At 51.1% G+C, this 19,437-nt stretch overlaps 1 protein-coding gene across 1 annotated transcript in view; it reads right to left on the reverse strand.

Moving 5' to 3' along the window:
- COL27A1 (collagen type XXVII alpha 1 chain) overlaps positions 1 to 19,437 on the reverse strand; it is a 142,420-nt gene that overhangs the window by 58,708 nt on the left and 64,275 nt on the right. The window contains exons 15-24 of the mRNA XM_049774232.1: positions 15,643 to 15,696; positions 14,752 to 14,796; positions 10,401 to 10,454; positions 9,423 to 9,476; positions 8,912 to 8,965; positions 5,559 to 5,612; positions 5,386 to 5,439; positions 3,616 to 3,660; positions 2,459 to 2,512; positions 838 to 882 (exon numbers count right to left, since the gene is read on the reverse strand). Coding sequence (XP_049630189.1) covers positions 838 to 882; positions 2,459 to 2,512; positions 3,616 to 3,660; positions 5,386 to 5,439; positions 5,559 to 5,612; positions 8,912 to 8,965; positions 9,423 to 9,476; positions 10,401 to 10,454; positions 14,752 to 14,796; positions 15,643 to 15,696 — 513 coding nt within the window. The remainder of the gene's footprint in view (positions 1 to 837; positions 883 to 2,458; positions 2,513 to 3,615; positions 3,661 to 5,385; positions 5,440 to 5,558; positions 5,613 to 8,911; positions 8,966 to 9,422; positions 9,477 to 10,400; positions 10,455 to 14,751; positions 14,797 to 15,642; positions 15,697 to 19,437) is intronic.

The following is a 19,437-nucleotide window of genomic DNA, read 5'->3' on the forward strand; positions in this document are numbered from 1 at the left end:
AGATTGTGCATCTACGCTTTTCTGGGCACCATAAGTGGGCTCCCCCTTTAGCACAGCGACACTGGTACGTGCCACCCGTGGCTCACAGTTAAACATGGTTTAATGAACACAAATAGCAAAGTAAAGGATGCTGACACCTTTGGACCTGACCTTGGGATCTAGCAGTCAAGATTTGCGGGGAGAAAAACACTCATTTCCCTATTGTCAGGACCCCAGACCCTGATACTGAAGGGGGTGATACTTGAATCTTCATCTGAATGATTGCATTCAGAACCCCTCTTCCTCTTGGGACCTCCAAAGGTACCAGGCCACTGGTTTGCATTTCTTTCTTTCTTTTGTTTTGGGGGGATTGGCTCACACCAGGCAGACTCATGGGGGACCATAAGGGATACCAGGAATCGAACCAGGATCCATCAAGGGTTGGCTGCGTGCAAGGCAAATGCCCTGCCACTGTGCTATTTCTCAGCCCCTGGTTTGCATTTCCTTTCCTATGCAATCTAAGATCCCTGCTATGTAGCTTCCCTGTTCAGGTTTCCAACTCCCCTATCTGTATATGGGGTACATGACTGTGTAAGACTGGAGACCCCGAGCACCATTCAGAGGTGCTTTAGAAATACTACGCCAGCCATAGTCATGTTATCTCTCTGGAAAAAAACATGCTGGATTCAGGGGAGACAGATGCTCAAAAGGTGATTCACTCTTTCTTAGGGAGTCGTAACTCCCTGAGATTAGTGCCTTATCAACAAAGTGGGAGCTGGAATGGGAGTGAGATGAGGAAGCTCATGGGTTGGGCTTGATAAAGGAGGCCATTCTGCCCCGAGGTTCCTGCTGACCCACCTGGTCACCAACAGGTCCTGGCCGTCCGGGATCTCCTGGCTCCCCCTGCAAAGACACAAAGAGAAGGCGACTCAGGAGGGCCATGGTTGCCAAGGGCATTCGGGGACCAGAGGAGAACTGAACAGACCAGAAGCCTCATGGCCAGAGTCAGGCTGTGGAGACTGCAGACAAATAACAAGGTTCAGGAACCTATGTAAATGCAGATGTAATCTCTGGTTCTTGAGGTACTGACCCCAACTTCTGTCCCTCTAAGGATCTGCCTGGGAGAGATCATCCAGCACCCCCAGTTTGTGCTCATTGGGGATTTTATGGTTGACTGCACTTTGTGGAGGTGAAAACTGAAGCTCAGAGAGTTGATAACGGCTATGATCATACAGTGAGCTGAATGGGTTGAGCAGGTAACTGCTGGTAAGAACAGCAGAACCCCCATTCCCATGGCATCAGGGAACTTGGGGTGGGGGTGGAGGAATGCTCAGACCACAGAGGGTGTGTATGTCTCTGGCAGCCAGGAGTCCAGCTCACAAACATGTGGGCCACTCCTTTCTGTGTCCCTACCGTAGACCAGAATTACTTAAAAAACATGTCAACCTCCATGTTCCCAAACACACTCAGATTCACAAGAGTTCCACAGATCCAGGTCACACAGACGCACAGGTTCCCCCAAGTTCCCCTGCAGACCTGGGTCATACAGGCACAGTATCCTCATGTTCCCCCACATTCCCCCACAGACCCGGGTTACACCAACAAACAGTTCTACCATGTCCCCACAGACCTAGGTCACACAGACACATGGGTGCCTCACTCCCCTGAGGAGGGCACAGAGATGGCCATACTCCACTGGCCCTGCTCTACCTTCTGGGGTTCACCTTCTGTGAACTTGGCCTTGCCTGGCATGGCTGAAACAATGGGCTCTCAGGGAACCCTGGAAAGTCATGAAACCCCACTGTGCACTAGCCCTCTCCCCTGGCATTCTCTTTCTGCTAATGAAAAAACCTATAACAAATGAAGTGCATTTATCATACCACTTTCACCTACTACTACCATGACCATCACCACCAACACCTCCATTCCCACCATCATCACCTACTATCTCCATCCCCACTGTTACCACCTACTGTTTCCACCCCACTGTCATCACCTTTTGCCACCATTTTCACCATCGCCAACTCCTACCTCCAGCCCACCATCAACCACTACCACCGCACCTACTACCAGTCTCCACCACCATCACAACCATCTATCACCAGCTCCATGATCAATGTCACTTACTGCCACCATCACTACAATCACTACCTACTGCCATTCTCACCATCTATGGTTCACCATCTATGCTTTACCCCCTACCAACATCCACCACTACCACTAGTCAATCCCAGTACCACATATAGGTACTTTCCCATCTTATCAAATACCCCACCACCCCATCTTTGGTGATGCCATTGTACACACTAATGGACATTACTGTATCCATATTTCCCACTCTATTCCCAATTTGTGAAAATGAGTGGCCTTCCTCCCTTTCTTTTCAAACCTGGCCTTAGAACTTGGGATTTGACTAGGGCCCCATGAGTTGGGGTCCCTTCCATCCTTCCCTGCTCAGTGTTTTTCCGGGTTTTCTTACCTTCAATCCATCCAGGCCTGGCCTCCCAGGAAACCCTTTTCTGCCAGGCTGACCCTACAATAGTGAGAAGAAAGAGAGAATAGTCATGGATTAGTCTTGGGGTCCTGGGACCCGGCAGAATGCCCTTGCAGGCAGCTTGGGGGAGATCCAAGGCCCTAGGAATGCAGAGTTCTGAACTCAGATGCCCCAGGCTGCCAGCTGTTCTAGGGTGTAGATATATGACCTCGAGGGTACAGCTGGTTTTAGGAAACTGAGCAAGGAACCACTCCCAGAATTCTCCAGAGAGGGTACAGGCCGGGGCCATGTTCATTCCAGGGACATGAGCAGAGTTCCCCGTGGCAGCTACAGGCCATGTGGTGTCAGCAACAGACTGAAAACAGAAGCATGCCTGGGGATCCAGCTGACTTCTTTTAGGCCAGACATTAAAGAGATTTGAAAAAAAAAAAAAAAAAAAAAGAAGGTAAAAGCAAGTCACTTTATTCCCTAAGTTTCATTGCTTTGGAAGACCTTGCCAGTTTTTATAAACTCTTGTGAACATTCGTTATTAACTTTCAAGGACTTAGTAATATATTCTAAAATGTCTTGGCTTTAATTACTAATGTCCACACACTGCAAGAAGCATTTTGGGTCCTTTGTTCATCCCCTCCCTCCCCCCTTGGTCATTTTCGAAGAAATTCCAAGAGCAAACCATTGTTGAGTTGCAGTCTGACAATGGTGGAAAATATAGGACTTGGATAGACCTGGGAAAAGTGATGGAGTCAGGTCAGGCTGAGCACCCACTTCTTTAACTGTAATATAGTGAGCTGAACCCTTCATTCTTTTGAGCCTCAAGGGCCTTAAAATGGAGCAGAAAAGTGGAGTCATTCTCCTGACCCCTCGATGAAGGTGATTAGGTGAAGGACTGAGCAGGTGACAGGGAGTACGGTCTGCTCAGACTCTCATCTCTGTCCTGTGGTGTCCATCACTGATACTACTGATACTGATACTACTGTGATTTCTTAGGTTCCACACCCAGCAGTGCCCAGGATCCAACTCAAGCTCTCTCATATGTAGTCTACCACTTGCCCGTCACCAGTAGTAGTCTACCACTAGCCCATCTGGTGTTTTTTTCTCCGAGTACCAGCATCTCCCCCAGCCCCAAGGCTAGCAACACTCACCTCCAGACCAGGGACTCCTGGGGGCCCTATGGGTCCTTCATCGCCCTAGAGTCAGGAGACATGGGATGGAAAAGAGGGCAGAATTAATTCTGAGGGACACTTGGAAGACTGGTCTTTTAGGGATGGAGGGGTCCCATGATTAGGAGAATTGTTGGGCCTGCTCCCTCTCTATCAATCTGGCATCCTTGGGGCATAGGACACACATATCATAGCCTGGCAGGTAGGGAACCCAGGGATTGGGGGTGATGGTCTGGTCCATGTCATGAAAATAAGCCAAAGCATCTGGAAACAATAGTGGCTCGGGATGGACCATACCATTGTGTATTGAAAAACACAGTCCCATGATTATAACTCAGAGACCTGGGCCCTGGTTTCTGCTTTTGCTAACCAGCAGGCCTGTCTCAGGTGCCTTGGGTTCCTCTTTTGTGACTGGGGCAGCAGGAGAGAAGTTGATGGGATGACAGGCTTACACTAGTTCCTAGAGGATGTGAGAATCTTTCAGTCTGAAATCAACCCCCCCCATATCACTCAGGATGGGGTATGCAGTGGTGAGTGGGTGAGTGGGTGGAGTAGAAGGGTAGTTGAGTAAAGGGTAAGAGTAAAGAATAGATAAAAAGTGGATGAGTGAATTGTGGACAAATGAAGGGTGGAAGAGTGAAGGGTAGATGAGTAAAGGGTAAAAGTGTAAAGGATAGATGAAGATAAATGAGCAAATTGTGGATACGTGAAGGGTGGATGAGTGAAGGGTGGATGAGTGAAGGGTGTATTATTGAAAGGATGAGTGATGGGTGAGTCAAGGGTCAATGAGTGAAGGACAAATTATTGAAGGTTGGACTAGTGAAGGATAAATAAATGAGTAGGGAATGAATGGGCAGAAGTATGGATGGATTGGGGTAATCAGGACCTTGTTTTTCCCCCAGAGTGATGGAAGCCTGATGCCCTCATGTGCCTCCTTTTACTTCCACACTGGCCCCATGGAAACCCTCCAGCACCCTCACAAGCCTGACCTTATATAGACTGCCTCCAGACCTGCCCTTCTGGCCTCCCAGCCTGATCAAGGGGCCCCTCCAGACCTGCCCCCGCATCTATGCCCCAACTTCCAGGAAAGCAGCCCCATGTGGCAGCTCCCAGAGCCAGCCCTGGGACCCTGCCAGACCTCGCAAAGCCTTGGGGAGGGATCCATGTCAGCCAGATGCTGCTGTGGCTGTGGTGAGGCCTCTTGTATCCCCACAGGGGTGGGGTAGCTGGAGGTCTGAGGTTGGGGTGGAGAACTTCACGCATAACCTGGCCCAGGGACTTTTTGGTGGTACCCGGGGCCATTTTGGTCCCCTTGCTCATAACTGGCTGGCATCCCTACCCTCACCCTCCAGAGCCCTAACCTCGACTAAGAGCCAAGAAATGAGTTCATGGCACAAGGCTGGGGCTGGCTCTGAGGCAGCAGAGCTGGACTGGAACTACTACCAGCCACAAGGATCTCAGGAACTCATGTGCAGAGCAAAGCTGAAAGTCCCACTCTCTACACCTTAGCTAGAATTGTAGCCCATAAGTAGAAGTGACACAGTGCCCAGAGAAAGTCCAGACTAAGAGGGGGTACAGTAGAGGGTAAGGAATTTGCCTACGACCCCAAGAAAAGTATAGGCCAGTCCTGGTGAACAGAGGCCTTTTGGGGTGCTGAGCTGAGTCTTCTGCCCAGGACAGAGCAAGTTGGGGGTGATAGGTAAAGGGGTTACATGTAAAAGGCCACTTGGTCTCAGGGCCAGTTGGTCTCACCTCGAGCCCCGGCTGTCCAGGGGGGCCCAACTTGCCTCGAGTTCCAGTCTTACCCTGGAAAAAGGGAGCAAAAGGGGGTGTTAACTTCCCCCCAACTGTGTCCCAGATTGACAGGATTCCCCTCTCCTCCTTAGCCAATTTCCCAGAGAGTTCTGACAGCTTCTGTAGCTCACCTTCACACCTTCAGGGCCATTCTCCCCTGGGGAGCCAATGTCTCCAGGAAACCCCTGCAGGGAAGAGAGGATGGGGGTTCACTGGGGGGAACCATAGAGGAAGCAATGAGAGCCCAGGCCTCACAGAGCCCAGATAGGGAGAGCCAGAGAGTCACTTGGTTCCCTCCCTTTAAACAAGGATCCTGGGCCAGCTCCTGCGTCTCTGACAGCTGCAGTGAACATTCCAGGAGGCCAAGCAGGAATGATTTAAAACAGCAACAAGCAAACGCACCAGGAGTCTGGGGATGAGTCAATTTAGGCTTTACAAGTCTGGCTTTTTGTGCACTGACCCTGCAGGGGTGATTTTGGGGGCTAGCTGTGGCTTTGAAAGGGTTAATAGCCACTGGCCTCATTCAAGCACAGGACTCCCAAGTCCTTCCAGTCTCTGCTCAGAAGACCACCTACAGAGACCTGTCAGTCTGTCCATTCCATCTGTCCCTTCTAATACTTCAGGGGTCCAGGGTGCCTCCCACCACCACCTTCAGTTCTGATCATGTCCTTAGAGGAGGGCAGACACTTTTCACCAGGATGTAAGCCTTCCCTTCCTTGTTTCAGGGGTAATGCCTTTGTTCATTTGGCCTAGAATTCCATTTGCTTATACGGTAGCTTCCCAACTTCCTTAGTTTCTAAACCACTAAGAATCCAAGGCTTTGGGCATGAACCCCAAGACACAAGGCCTATCCTTCCTCCCATGTGGCCTCGGGAATGTCCTTCCTTTCCTTCTTTTTTTCCTTCCTTCCTTCCTTCCTTTTTTTCCTTCCTTCTCTTCCTTCCTTCCCTTCCTTCCCTTCCTTCCTTCCCTTCCTTCCTTCCTCCTTTCTTCCTTCCTTCCTTCCATCCTTCCTTTCTCCCCTCCTTCCTTCCTTCCTTCCTTCCTTCCTTCTCTCCCTCCCTTCCTTCCTTCATTCCTCCCTTCCTTTCTTTCTCCCTCCCTCCCTCCCTCCCTCCCTCCCTTCCTTCCCTTTCCTTCCCTTTCCTTCCTTCCTTCCTTCCTTCTCTCCTTCCTTCCTTCCTTCCTTCCTACCTTCCTTCCTTCCTTCCTCCCTCTCTCACCTCCCTTCTTCCTTCCATCCTCCCTCCCTTCCTTTGTCCCCTTCACTTTCTCCCTTCTCCCTCCCTCCCACCCTCCCTCCCTTCCTCCTTCCTTTCATTCCTTCCTTCCTTCTTCCTTCTTTGCCTCTCCTTCCTTCCTTCCTTCCTTCCTTCCGTCCTTCCTTCCTTCCTCCTTCCTTCTTCCCTCCATCTTCTTCCCTCCTTCTTCTTCTCTTCCATCTCCATTCCTTTCCTTCTCTTCCCTCCTCTCTCTCTTCTTCTTTCTCATGGTTGAGTTTCAGTCAATGTCCTAACACCTTTATTTGATTTGCTGCTAAGGACTGTTAACTTGCATCCTCACCCTTCTCCTTAGCAAAGGTCACAGCAGTCCTGAGCTTGGAGTTGACTGTCACCTCCTTCAAGTTGGGGGGAAGGAGATTGGGGACATTGGTGATAGGAATGTTGCACTGGGTGAAGAGGGGTGTTATTTTTTTATGACTGAAACCCAACTACAATCATGTTTGTAATCGAGGTGCTTGAATAAAGATATGAAACGCCAGTGGCAGATCACAAGTTTTGCAAATATGAAGACTTGGGTCAGTCTCTCTATCTCTCTCTCTTTCTGTCTCTCTGTCTCTGTCTCTCTCTCTCTCTGTCTCTCTGTCTCTCTGTCTCTGTCTGTCTCTCTCTCTCTCTCTCTCTCTCTCTCACACACACACACACACACACACACACACACACACACACTCCTACACCCATAATGATTTTGGGTCCTTAGTCTTGAGAAATCAAAGAGCTGCCCGAGGTGGCTCATCTCCAGAGAGAACTTGGCACTTGAGATGCAGATTAATTCTGGGTGCTCCCTTAGAGCAGGCCTGTGGGTGCGAGTAGGCGTACCTTCCTAGGGGGCCTGGAGCCCCAAACCTCCCACCCACAGTCTCTGGCAAAGCAGGCAAAGCCCTGGAGCAGCGTTGACACGCTTAGCAGCTTCTGTGGGCTGCCAAGCAGAGCCATCTTCTGGAAACCGAGTCAGCCAATCCAAACAGAACACACAGTGGGGAGGGGCATGCCCGAATATACCCAGGGGGAGCCCCCTGGAGAGGGCTGGACTCGACCTCATTTGCTACTAGTAGCACTGTGACTCCCGAAGAAGCCACTTCTCTGCTCTGTGACTCAGTTTCTCCCTCTGCATAAATGCAGGAGAAAGACGCTCCCTCCCAGGAGAGTGGAGATGAATAAGCCAGTCCCTCCACAAACCCCAGAAGCTTCTGCAGAATCTCTGGCACAGAGTGGAAGGGGGCAGGGAGGGATCCTGATGAGAGGGAACATGTTATCCAGCCCTACTGGCCAGACTGCTGGGAAACCCAGACTCTCGGAAAAGGCTTTTCCACGATGACCCATGGAAGGAATCGGGGCCATGGAAGAGAGGCCAGCTCCAGTGGTCTAAAGATAGGCCTGTGACCCAGCCAAAGTCAACACAGTGCAAAGTCAGAACTCACAGCTTTCAGGAAACGATCCTCCATGCCTCCTGGGGTATGATCAAACTGGAGGGATCTTTGCAATGGTCTGGAGACCCCCCAGCTCAGCGAGACTTGTGTATCTGAGCAGCCTTAAACCATCAACCATGCAGACCAGCGAGTTCGCTGGGGAAGGAGGGAAATAGGCAGGCGAGGGGCTCTGTCTGGGGTTGGCCTGGACCCTTTGAAAAATTATCCCGGATGGACTACAGCCCTGCAAGGCTCAATCTCCAGAGCCAGTCTCTGTTTTTGGGTGGCTGTCTGAGTGCGATGGGTGCGAAGGCCAGCACAGTTCTGCAAAGGAATGCCACTCTCTCAGCTGGTAACTAGATTCACTGTGCTATCAGACATCCTTAGCTCTGGCTCTTCATGTAAACACTGGATTCTGTTTACATTTGTTTCTGGCTCCCTGGAGTCTGGAATTCTGAAAGCACAACCTCTGCAAGGTGTTGGCAGGGAATTGGAAGAAGTCCCTGGGTGTCACAAAGGTCTCATGTATCCAAACTAAGGCTGGGAAGAGGGCAGAGCTCATGATCTTGCTGCTGGTGAGTGCTTTTCCCAAAGCCTGAGAGAACTGCTAAGTGATGTTAGGGACCTAGAGGCAGGAAAGGAAGGATGGCAGGTCTAGAAAGGTCCCTTCTCAACCTCCTCTCATTGGCTGTGTGACCTCAGGAAAATCCCTATCCTCCTCTGGGCCTTGTTTTCACAAGGAAAAAGCCCAGTCCTAATAAGAGCCAGTCAGAAGAATATGGCAATGTCACATACCTCTGGTCCAGGGGGCCCAGGAAACCCAAGGGATCCTTTGTCTCCAGCCTTGCCCTACAAAGAAGAGGTTGGAGAGAGAGAGAAAGAGTAAACGCAAGAGAATCCATAGGACACATATGCAGAGATGCCTGCTGGAAGTTACTGCTCAAATTCGCCTCCAACACAGGGCCCTTAGCAGGACCTATTTTGCTCATCTGCAAAATGGGAATAATAAAACTTGCTGGAAGCCTTGCCAAGAGTGCGGGTCAATCCATTGGGAGGAACAGCACCCCTCTCTGCAGTTTGCAGAGCAGAGGGAGCCTGGCTTCTGACCTAACCCAGCTGGGAGCATTTCTGGCCCTTGGGGCCTCCATGTGCTTATATATAAATTTTTTGGGGGGGCCTCTCTGAGCCTGTCCTGCTCTGTCACCTCCCAGTCCTGCTGCAGGAGGCTAAGAAGGTTGTGGTGCTGCCCCCAGCCACATGGCCTCAGCCACTCGAGATTGGGGGAGGTCAGAGAGAAGGTACTTACCAGAGGTCCTTGTTTTCCCCTCGCACCCGGGAGTCCAGGCAAACCCTGGCTACCCTGTAAAAGACCCAGAGCAAGCCAGATTAGAAGAACAGAACCAGCTAGAAGGACGGGGCATGTTTGAAAATAAAATTTAAAGTTTAAGGTTCTCTGCTTCTTTTCTGCCTTTGTCTCCTTTTCAGCTGCTCTCCATGTTTCCTTGTTGAATCCCAGTCCCTTGACACACACCCACCCACCTCCTACTGAAAAGGGGTGAAAAGAAAAGTTCTGCTTCTCTTTCCCTGCTTGCAGCTTCCAGTCCAGTACCCCTATGCCCTGGGCCCCAGAGTTGCTGAGGGGAGGCTGCAGCCAGTAACATCTCCAGGCCCCAGGAGCGCTTCAATGGCTCCACTGGGGTACCTCAGAGACAGGCCAGCTGCAGAAACAGCCAAGCCTGCGTGGCTTACAACTCTGAAGCACCAAGACTGGGTCAATACAGGCCAGCCAGGAAGGAGGGGGAGGCCAACATCTGGGTCTTGTTGGCCGGCTGGGTGAGGTCCAGATGTGGCCACATGGTGCCGGACCCAAGCAAAGAGAATGGCTTGGAAGGCTGTTAATGACGCCCGATCTCACCCTTCACCCCTCACTATGTTCTGAATGGCCGCTGTTCTGTGCAGCCGGCCACATGCCCCGGCCATTTGAGACTGTGTCCTCAAGCAGCTTGGGGCTTACAGGGAAAGCAACTCAGGTCCCTACAAGTTAGGGGAGAGAGTGCTCCCTCAGGTGGATTTGGAAGCAATAGGGTACCATAGATGGCTCCATGGATTAGGAGCCCAGAGCAGGAAACTGAGTCACAGGGTCATTGTGAGGTGAGGTCAACCTAGGATGTGTGGAGAAGAGGCTCCTGAGGAAGGAAGCTTCTTGAGGTAATGCTGGCTTGGTATGAGTTGGCTCAGGAGTGGAGAGCCCAGGGGAAGCAGAGGAGAAGGGGGGTGCAGTTACCTTATCGCCTTGGAATCCAGGATCGCCCGACACACCTGGAACCCCTTGTTCACCCTAAATGTACAGTAGCAAAGAAGGTTATAGTGAAGACCACACTCTTTCTGGAAGCTTCTCCAGCTCTAGACTCCTCTCCCTCCAATGAGGTACAGCTTGGTCAAGGCTGTCTCCCGAGTCTACCTGGCCAGCAGCTGCTTGCTTGGGTGCAGAAGGTCCCCCACCCCACCTAGGGCAGCCTGGGTGAGGAGAAGGTAGGTGCTTCAGGACAGCGGGGAGAGACCAGCCAACATCTCTGCAGATGGAGTTTTAGCTGGCTGAAAACTCTATGGAAGCGACGTGGTCCAGTGCTTGCCCTGGAGAAGGACTGTCCCTTGTGGTTACAGGTACTACACCTGAAGACACAACCCTTTCATGATGAACTAAGGTGACATGGAATGGGATGGAGGGATCATGTGTAGGTGGTCCTGTAGCACTGACCTCTGAGTTTTGGGGTTTAGTTTTGTTGTTTGGGGGTCACATCCAACCATGCTCAAGGGTTACTCCTGGCTCTGCACTCAGCTCAGGGATAACTCCTGGCAGTGTTCAGGGACCATACAGGATTAAATAGGGTCAGCCACATGCAAAGCAAGCACCCATCCCTGCTGTACTATCTCTTTGGCTCCAGCACTGAACTCTTCGGGTACTGCATTTGCATTTGTGGGGGTCTGCCACAGGGCCTTATGCTGTTCCTTCTTTTACTGGAAGATTCTCTGCTAGCAATCAGCTCCGGTCTACTTCTAATTTGCTACTTTTTTGGTGTTGTTGTTGTTTTTTGGGCCACATCCGGTGATGCTCAGGAGTTACTCCTAGCTATGCGCTCAGAAATCACTCCTGGCTTGGGGGACCATATGGGATGCCAGGGATCTAACCATGGTCTGCCTAGGTTAGCACGTACAAGGCAAATGCTCTACCGCTTTTGCCACTGTTCCAGTCTCTAAATAGCTGCTTTTAATCAGTGGCAATAAGAAAGCAGATAGATTGAAGAAATAGCATGAGAGGCCCTCGAGTTGAGGGGGCCTTCAGCAATGATGCTGCCCATCTATTGAGGCCTGTGATCCTCTTCCTGCTTGTCTGAGATTTCCCTCATCCCTTCTCCAGTCTCAGAACTCACTGTCCCAAGAGCAGTGGAAGGAGGGACAGAAAACCCCAAGAAGAATGGAGAATTGTGTGTGTGTGTGTGTGTGTGTGTGTGTGTGTGTGTGTGTGTGTGTGTTGGGGGGAGCAGGTGGCAACTTTGAGCAGGTGCTCAAAGTCTTACCCCTGGCAGGGTTCAGAGTATCCTATGACATGCTGAAGATTCAACCCAGGTCAGCTGCATGCTAGGCAAATCCCTTCCTTACCTGCTGTATTATCTCTAGAATAAAGGATCTTAGAGAACCATAATCAGTGTCTAAAGGCCAGTAGAACTTTCCAAAGAACAAAAGCCAGAATGTTTTTCTTTTGGGGAGGGAGTGAGTATTGGGGGCCATAGCCGGGGACTAATTCTGGCTTTGTGTGTGAAATGAGCCCTGATGGTACCTGAAGGATAAAATCTAGTGCTAAGGATTAGAACTGGGGTTGGCTACATGCACAGCAAGTACCTTGCCCCCTGTATTACCTTTGTGGACCAGGATGCCTTTTATATTTTTATTTTTATTTTCGTCTTAAAAACTCTCTGTTATCTCAGAGTTTGGGGGACTAAGAAACTTGAGGGGGACACACCCTGCCATGCTCAAGGATTAACATTAGTTCTGCACTCAGGAGTCATTTCTGGTAAGGGACTATATGGAAAGCTGGGGATAGAACCCTGGTTGGCTGTGTGAAAGGCAAGTGCCTTACCTCCTGTTTTCTCTCTCTGATCTCTAAAGAGCTTTTATTTTAGGGTCCCAAAGGGGAGTGGTAGTGGTGGGTGTGTTATCTCCAAGTCACCTAAGAAAGTTGTCCAACAAACGGGGAGAAAGCAAGCGGGGCCTGAAGCAGGAGGGCTGGACCGAGAAGGCGCGCCCACAGTGGAGGGAGCCAAGAGTTTGTAAGTGGGAAGGAGGCCAGGCCGGGTCATGGAAAATCTGGCATTCTAGGAGGCCGACCACAGAACATGAGGCACGGCTGTCATCACGGGGGGACGGAGAGGGGTGGGGAAGAGGGGCTGTTTGGAGCCCTGTTCATACAATATGAATACCCCTGCATCCACCAAGGGGGTAGAAGAGACACTGAGTGTTTCTTTTCCCTTCTCTCTTTTTCCACCCCAAAGACGTCTGCAATTTTCTTGAACATTATGGGCAGGAAAATCTTTCTCTTTTCTCTTTTTCCTCTCTCCTCTCTCTCTCTCTTCTCTCTCTCTCTCCTCTCTCTCTCTGCTCTCTCTCCTCTCTCCCCTCTCTCTCTCTCTCTCTCTCTCTCTCTCTCTCTCTCTCTCTCTCTCTCTCTCTCTCTCTCTCTCTCTCTCTTTCTCCCTCCCCAATCCCCTCCAAGCTTTCCACTGTGGAATGAACATCCCAGCCAGCATGCCAACCCCGATGTAACACGTTTATTTCCATGTTCTGGCAGGAAAGGGAGGGGAGACAGTTCTGTACTTCTGCAATGGGGCCTATAAAAGCCACCAGTCTCCACGCCCACTGTCCCTCGGCATCCGGGCAACGACTTCAAGCTCTCAAACTTGAAGCTGTCCAAAATGTGGTGGGTTCAGCCCCTTTTCCCAGTCCTCCCTTCCACGGCCACAGGTTGCTGTGGGGGAGGCCCTACTCCATGAAGCAGAGCTTGGGGACTCTGGAAGGGCCAGGGGTGGATGCTGAGCAGGGAGTGAGTGCTGGTGGTGGGATGTGAGGAAAGCTGGAGGCTTGGAGACACAGGGAGGGTGGATGCGGTGGAGAAAGGGAGGGAGAGGGCCAAGACTAGCATGTACCCTAATGAACTGAGAATTCAGGGACATGGCTAGATCTCCTCAAAATGACTTTCTCCCTATTTATTGCTCCTCTCTTTGGGGTCTCAGTTTCCCCAAAATGGGAGAGCTAAGTCCTGGAGGAGGTGGTGCCTGAGCACGGAGCATGATCTTCTCTGCCCTTCTGACCTTGGATGGTGGGAACTCTACAATGGGATGCCAGGGTCTGAGTCCTGACACTGTTTATGCACCCTGTGGGAGCGGCAATTTGGGGTATGGGCTTGGCTTAGGGGTCCTGCAGGGTACTCAAGAGTATCTCAGGACTCTGCAGCTGGGACTTAGCTCAGGAGATGTGGCCATGGCAGGCATCTGGCTAGACCAGCTCGCATCTGCGCAAGCTTGTGTGCCCTTGATTAAGTCCCCAAAGCATTTCCGCAGATTCTTTGAGGTGCCGGGTTTGCCACAGCTGATAGGGAAGCACAAGACGTGAGCCAGAGGACACTGTGTGACCTTTCTCGTCACTCAGAAGCTGCGTGACCCAGGTCAGGGGATGAGTCCTAAGGTTCCCTGTTCTCCCTCCACTGCTGTTTTTATTTTGGGGGTCACACCCAGAGATGCTCAGAAATTACTCCTGGCTCTGTGCTCAGGGATCATTCCTGGTAGTGTTCAGGGGACCATATGAAATGTACAGGTCAGCCACATGCAAGGCAAGCACCCTACCCGCTGTGTTATTACTCCAACCCTTCCATTGCTGCTTTGGCATGGGGTAAGGAAAGAGGGTGCAGAAGCAGGGAGGAAGACAGGTCTGGGCTCAGACCCCATGCTCTCTGAGGCCAGGCTCCCAACATCAACTAAATTTTATAGGGACTTATTTCCCCTCTGTGTCTTCGAGGGGAGTGTCTTTGAGCCCCACAGCGACATCTCATTCATTTGGCCCATCCCACATCGTGAAATGTGCTTCTAGTTTCTTTTTTGTTTTGGGACCATACCCAGCTGTGCTCAGAGGTCACTCCTGGTTCTGTATTCAGAAATCACTCCTGACAAGCTAGGGGGACTGTATGGGATGATGGGGATCAAACCCGGGGCATTCCCAAGTCATCGAATGCAAGGCAAATGCCCTATGGCTGTGCTATCTCTCTGGCCCCAATGCCTTTAGTTTCAAAGTCAGGCCACCCACCCCAGCTTTGCTCTCAGAATTAAGGGAACATTCCCAGTTGGTCTTCCTCCCTGTCCCATAACAGTTCGGGGGAGGGGGGTTCTGCCAAGGTCTGTTTGTCCCCAGAATCATTTGCCTGAGCCCCTCCTACAGTGTGCCAAGCTCACAGCTGGATATCCAACTGTAGTAGAGGGATGCAGTGGGGAGCAAGAAGCATGCCAAGGAGTGGCCCTTGTGAGCGGCGTGCAGCAGAGGGTGGGCATGCAGAAAAACACAGTGCAATAAGGGAGCATTCGGATCACCTTATCACCTTTCAGTCCGGGCTCCCCCATGTTTCCCATCAGTCCCTGCAAGACAAATAAGAGAGGGGTGCAGCAGTGAGGGAGGGTCATAGAAGTTGGAGGGGTAGGGGAGTCAGCCTTAAGACCTCCGGCTACATGCCCCAGTCCAAACTCGCTTTCTCATCTGCAAAAAAGGGACAGGCCCCAGTTCAAAGGGCAGTGGGGGGCATTGAAAGGGCAGGAGAAAGGGCAATATTGGCAACAATGAGTGGGGAGACCTGCTGATTGGGAACATGGCTGACTGAGCCCCATCAGACACACGCTGACCAGGCAAGATCAGCCCCTAGCCGGGCACCCAGAGCTTTTGCCTGTCTTTTGTTGTTGTAGTTTTGCTTTGTTTTGTTTTGGGCCACATCCGGCGATACTCAGGGGTTACTCCTGGCTATGTGCTCAGAAATTGCTCCTGGCTTGGGGGACCATATGGGATGCCATGGTTTGATCCTAGGTTAGCGTGTGCAAGGCAGACACCTTACCGCTTGCCCCACCACTTCAGCCCCTGCTTTTCCCTGTCTTGCTGGGACATGCTGGGACTTGCAGAGTTCACTGCTTAGCAAGATAGTGTCTGTGCCTTTGGGGACCTGCTGTGGTCCAGAATATCAGATTCCCCTTAGCTAGAGGTTGGCTGCCCAGGAAGAGTGTCTGGCAAGGATGACAGACAGATCATCTACACTACAGACTTGCACACTCAAGAAGAAGTGAGTTCCTGGGTCTGCCAGCTTCCACCTGAGTCGTCTCCATCCTCCCCTATGGGCTATGATCAGGATTGCTTCCTACCTGGGCTAAAATGAGTCAGGGATGCACAGGGCAGGGATGAGGCCCTGACTGAGGGGAGTGGGGCTGATGTCTACTTACCTTCATGCCCTTCGGTCCTGGGTAGCCGATCGGACCCATTGCTCCCATGTTGCCCTGGAAAAAGAGGGAAGAAAAGGCCATGAGTGGGCCAGAGCAGTGGCACCAGCAGTAGGGCACTTGCCTTGCACGCGGCAGATCCAGGAAGGACTGAGATTCGATCCCCCTGCCTCCCATATGGTTTCCCAAGCCAGGAGCTATTTCTGAGTGCATAGCCTGGAATAACCCCTGAGCATCACCGAGTGTGGCCCAAAAACCAAAAAAATAAAGAAAAGAAAGGTCGTGAGTGATGGTCTACAGGAAGCTGGCCCAAGCAAGTGGCACCCAGGGTCCCTGAAGTAGAGATTTGGCAAAGCCTCCATGCTGGCCCTCAAGTCAGGAACACTACTTGCCCATTCGCCCCATGCATGACCTGGAATTCCTTCTTCACAGACCCGTCTTATCCTTCCCAATTCCCTCCTTCTTGCGTAAGAAAGAGGTTCCCTGACTTATTTGAACTGCCACCCCCTTTCCAGAAAAATCATTCAGCATCCCGTTCCCACAAAATTAATCTTGAAAAGATCAAACCAAAAATGCTTCCTTCCATTGCCTGCAGGGGTCATTTCCAGTCGTCCCTCCCACTCCCCATCACCCAAGTGCCCCTCTAGGGGATACACTGACTCTGGGGAATGCTGACAGAACAGCTGTCCACACCTCGCACTAGTTTCTTTATGCTTGTTTGTTTTATTTTATTTTGGGGACAAACCTGGTGGCACTCAGGGATTATTCCTGGCTTTGTGCTCAGAAATCGCTCCTGGCAGGCTCGGGGGACCATATGGAATGCCGGTAATCGAACTTGGATTCATCCTGGGATGGCTGTGTGCAAGACAAAGGCCCTACTGCTGTGCTCTCTCTCTGGCCTGCAGTAGGTGCTTTATATCCCCTAGAAGTGGGACACAGGCCTTTGGAGACCTTCACACCTCTCTCTCTTCCTATCTATAAAACAAGGCCCTGGGTCTTCCTGCCCCAAGATGCAGCTAGGGCAAAGCAAGCAGCCCTAGTAGAGTGGATGGAGGACACTTAAGGCTTCCCAAAAGCCCAGACTCCTCCTTGGGGGACAGAAAGGAAGAATGGGGTCTGCTGGCATGTCCAGCTAGAGCTAGAAGCAGACCAGGCAGGAAGCGGGGCAGGAATCAGCTGGGAGATCCTGCAAGCTACAGACTCAAGAGCAGAGGAAATCAGACACAGACATGGCAGCAGGGACCCCCCAACCCTGAAGATCCAGGTCCCTATTACAGGTGAATCTGTCCTGAGGTTGGGAAAAGCTGGCAGAGTTCAAGGCAGACACCCACAGCCACTGCTGATCTCTTGCTGCTCGCTCCAGTCTGATGGGGACTTGCTCTCTCTGAACATCAAGAATCCTCCTCTAACACATGGCGTTGGCCCCCCAGTTGCTCACTAGAGAATGACTCAGAGATGGATGAGTCTGGCTCTATCTCTCTACCCCCTCCCCAACACCACACACAGAGAACTGCCAAGCTCCAAATGCCAACAAAGCAGAAGAACCCACATTGCCTCAAAGATTGGGCAGTTTCTAACTTGTCTGTATCTTGGGGCACCTCTATCCTGGACTATCTCTATCCCAGACTGTCTCTGAGCCCATGAACTTTCCCACCAATATCCTGGGCACCCACCATGTCTATTATCACTGTCCCCAACCCTATAGGGGTCCCCCACAAATACACTCTTTCCGTTTTTCCATGTTCTGTCTCAGCTTAGAGACTGGCTGCCCTCTGAGCTTCATCAATGTGTGTGACCACCTTTGACCTCTGTTCTCCTTATGTCCCCCAGCCTTGGAGGCCCCCAGTGAGAGGCTGGACACACAGAAAGAACAGGATGGCCTCTGCTGGCCATAAGCTCTCTCTCTCCAAAAACTCAGATCCAGGTAGAATAGGGCAGCTGGAGCTCAGACATCTGTCCACTGAAGCAGTCTTGGCTTTTGTGAGGCCTTCCAGAGCACCCCTCTGTCCCAGATTAGCCCTGGCAATGCCCAGTTTAAACTCCCAGCTGGTTGGGAGTCAACATATTGAAGAGACTAATCTCTGCACACAGCCCAGTCCTAGCTTACAGGCAGTGTGATCTTGAACAGGTGATATTTATCTCTCTGAGCTTCCAGGTTCCTGAAACTCATGAAAATAATTATATTTCCAAGCACAAAAACTGACTGTTGACTATTGACTATCAAATGCTGAAGAAAAGTCTGACACATGGGGTTTAGTTAATGTCTGCTTGTGGGGGGCTCCTGGCTCTGCTTCCTAGACAAGGCAATGAAGCAAGAAGATCATTAGTGACAGAATTTGGGGACTTGGCCACTTTACCCCCCACATGCTGGATTTTGGCAGATGACACAGTCTTTGGGTGGGTCTCACGACGTGAAGAAGCCAACCTCCCCCGTGGGACTTGGAATGAAAAGGGGCTGAACTGGAATCGGCACTTTTCTTAAAAGCTAAACGAAGGGTTCCAGCTTTTCGAGAGGAAGCTGCTTGGAGGCGCAAGGGGCATGCCTGGGCTTTATTGGGACAAGACCACACAGACCTGGGGCATCTGTCCCTAGCTGGTGACTACAGCCACCACCCCCCTGCCTGCACTTTCTGGGTGAGCCAGCTGGCACCACTAGCATCCGGATGCTGCCCAGCCCTTCTGCCCTTCTGGTCTGCTGCAAGGGCCCAGGGGTACGAGGGGGTTTCAGGTTGCCTACATGCAAATGGCTTCACCAACAAGACATCGCAGGAAGGACATGCAAAACTTTCTCTAAAATGACAATCGATACTTGGAGTTCCCATTTGCTCAGCTAAAAATCCCACATCCGCTGGAAAACCAGAGGTGACTCACAAATCCTGGGCCCCTAGAAGTCCTGCTGAGAATATTCCTCTCTCTGCCAACTTCCAGGGAGGCACAGACACTGTGGTTCTCCAAACTCCAGGGTGGGAGTGGGGTTGCAGCTGGAAGAAGGTGACTTGGGTCCCCAGCTCCAACTTGGTGACAGGAATGTCACTTTGGCAATAAAGGGAATTTTTCTTTTATTTTAAAATACAGAGGCGCTATTTCAAAGTTCATTTTAGTGCAGAGGAATCCAACAGACAAGGCTTGTGTTCTGTTACTAAACCACAACCTAGTTTTAAATTCCCTAATGGGAATTTACTAGGGGTAAGAGGGGCCGGAGTGGTGGAACAAGCAGTAAGGCATCTGCCTTGCCAGCGCTAGCCTGGGATGGACTGTGGTTTGATCCCCTGGTGTCCCATATGATACCCCAAGCCAGGAGCGATTTCTGAGTGCATAGCCAGGAGTAACCCCTGAACAACACTGGGTGTGTTCCAAAATCAAAAAACAGACAAATAAACAAACAAAAAATGAAAGTGGCCAGAGAAAGACAGGACAAGAGAAAGCCACAAGGGTTGGAGTGATAGTACAGCAAGTCAGGCACTTGCCTTGCATGTGGCCAACCTGAGTTTGATCTCTAGCACTCTAGAGGGATTCTGAACCCTTGTCAGGGGTGATCCTTAAGCTCAGAACAGGAGGAAGACCTGAGCAACACCAGGTAACCCCAAAACCAACAGACAAACAAAATAAAGTGAGACACAAGGAGGAAGGAATCAGTTCTAGAGAGGCATCGTGATGGGGTGCTAAAACCCTGATGGTGACCTTTAAGATATATGCTAAAGGAGAGTCTCCTGTCTTGGACTTGGGAGTTTGGCTTCCTACATGCAGACATTCTTCTACACTGTTGTGGGTATTTAACTAAGTCCTCTGCTTTCTCAT

The sequence above is a fragment of the Suncus etruscus genome, chromosome 5 (assembly GCF_024139225.1).
Source record: "Suncus etruscus isolate mSunEtr1 chromosome 5, mSunEtr1.pri.cur, whole genome shotgun sequence".
NCBI lineage: Eukaryota > Metazoa > Chordata > Mammalia > Eulipotyphla > Soricidae > Suncus > Suncus etruscus.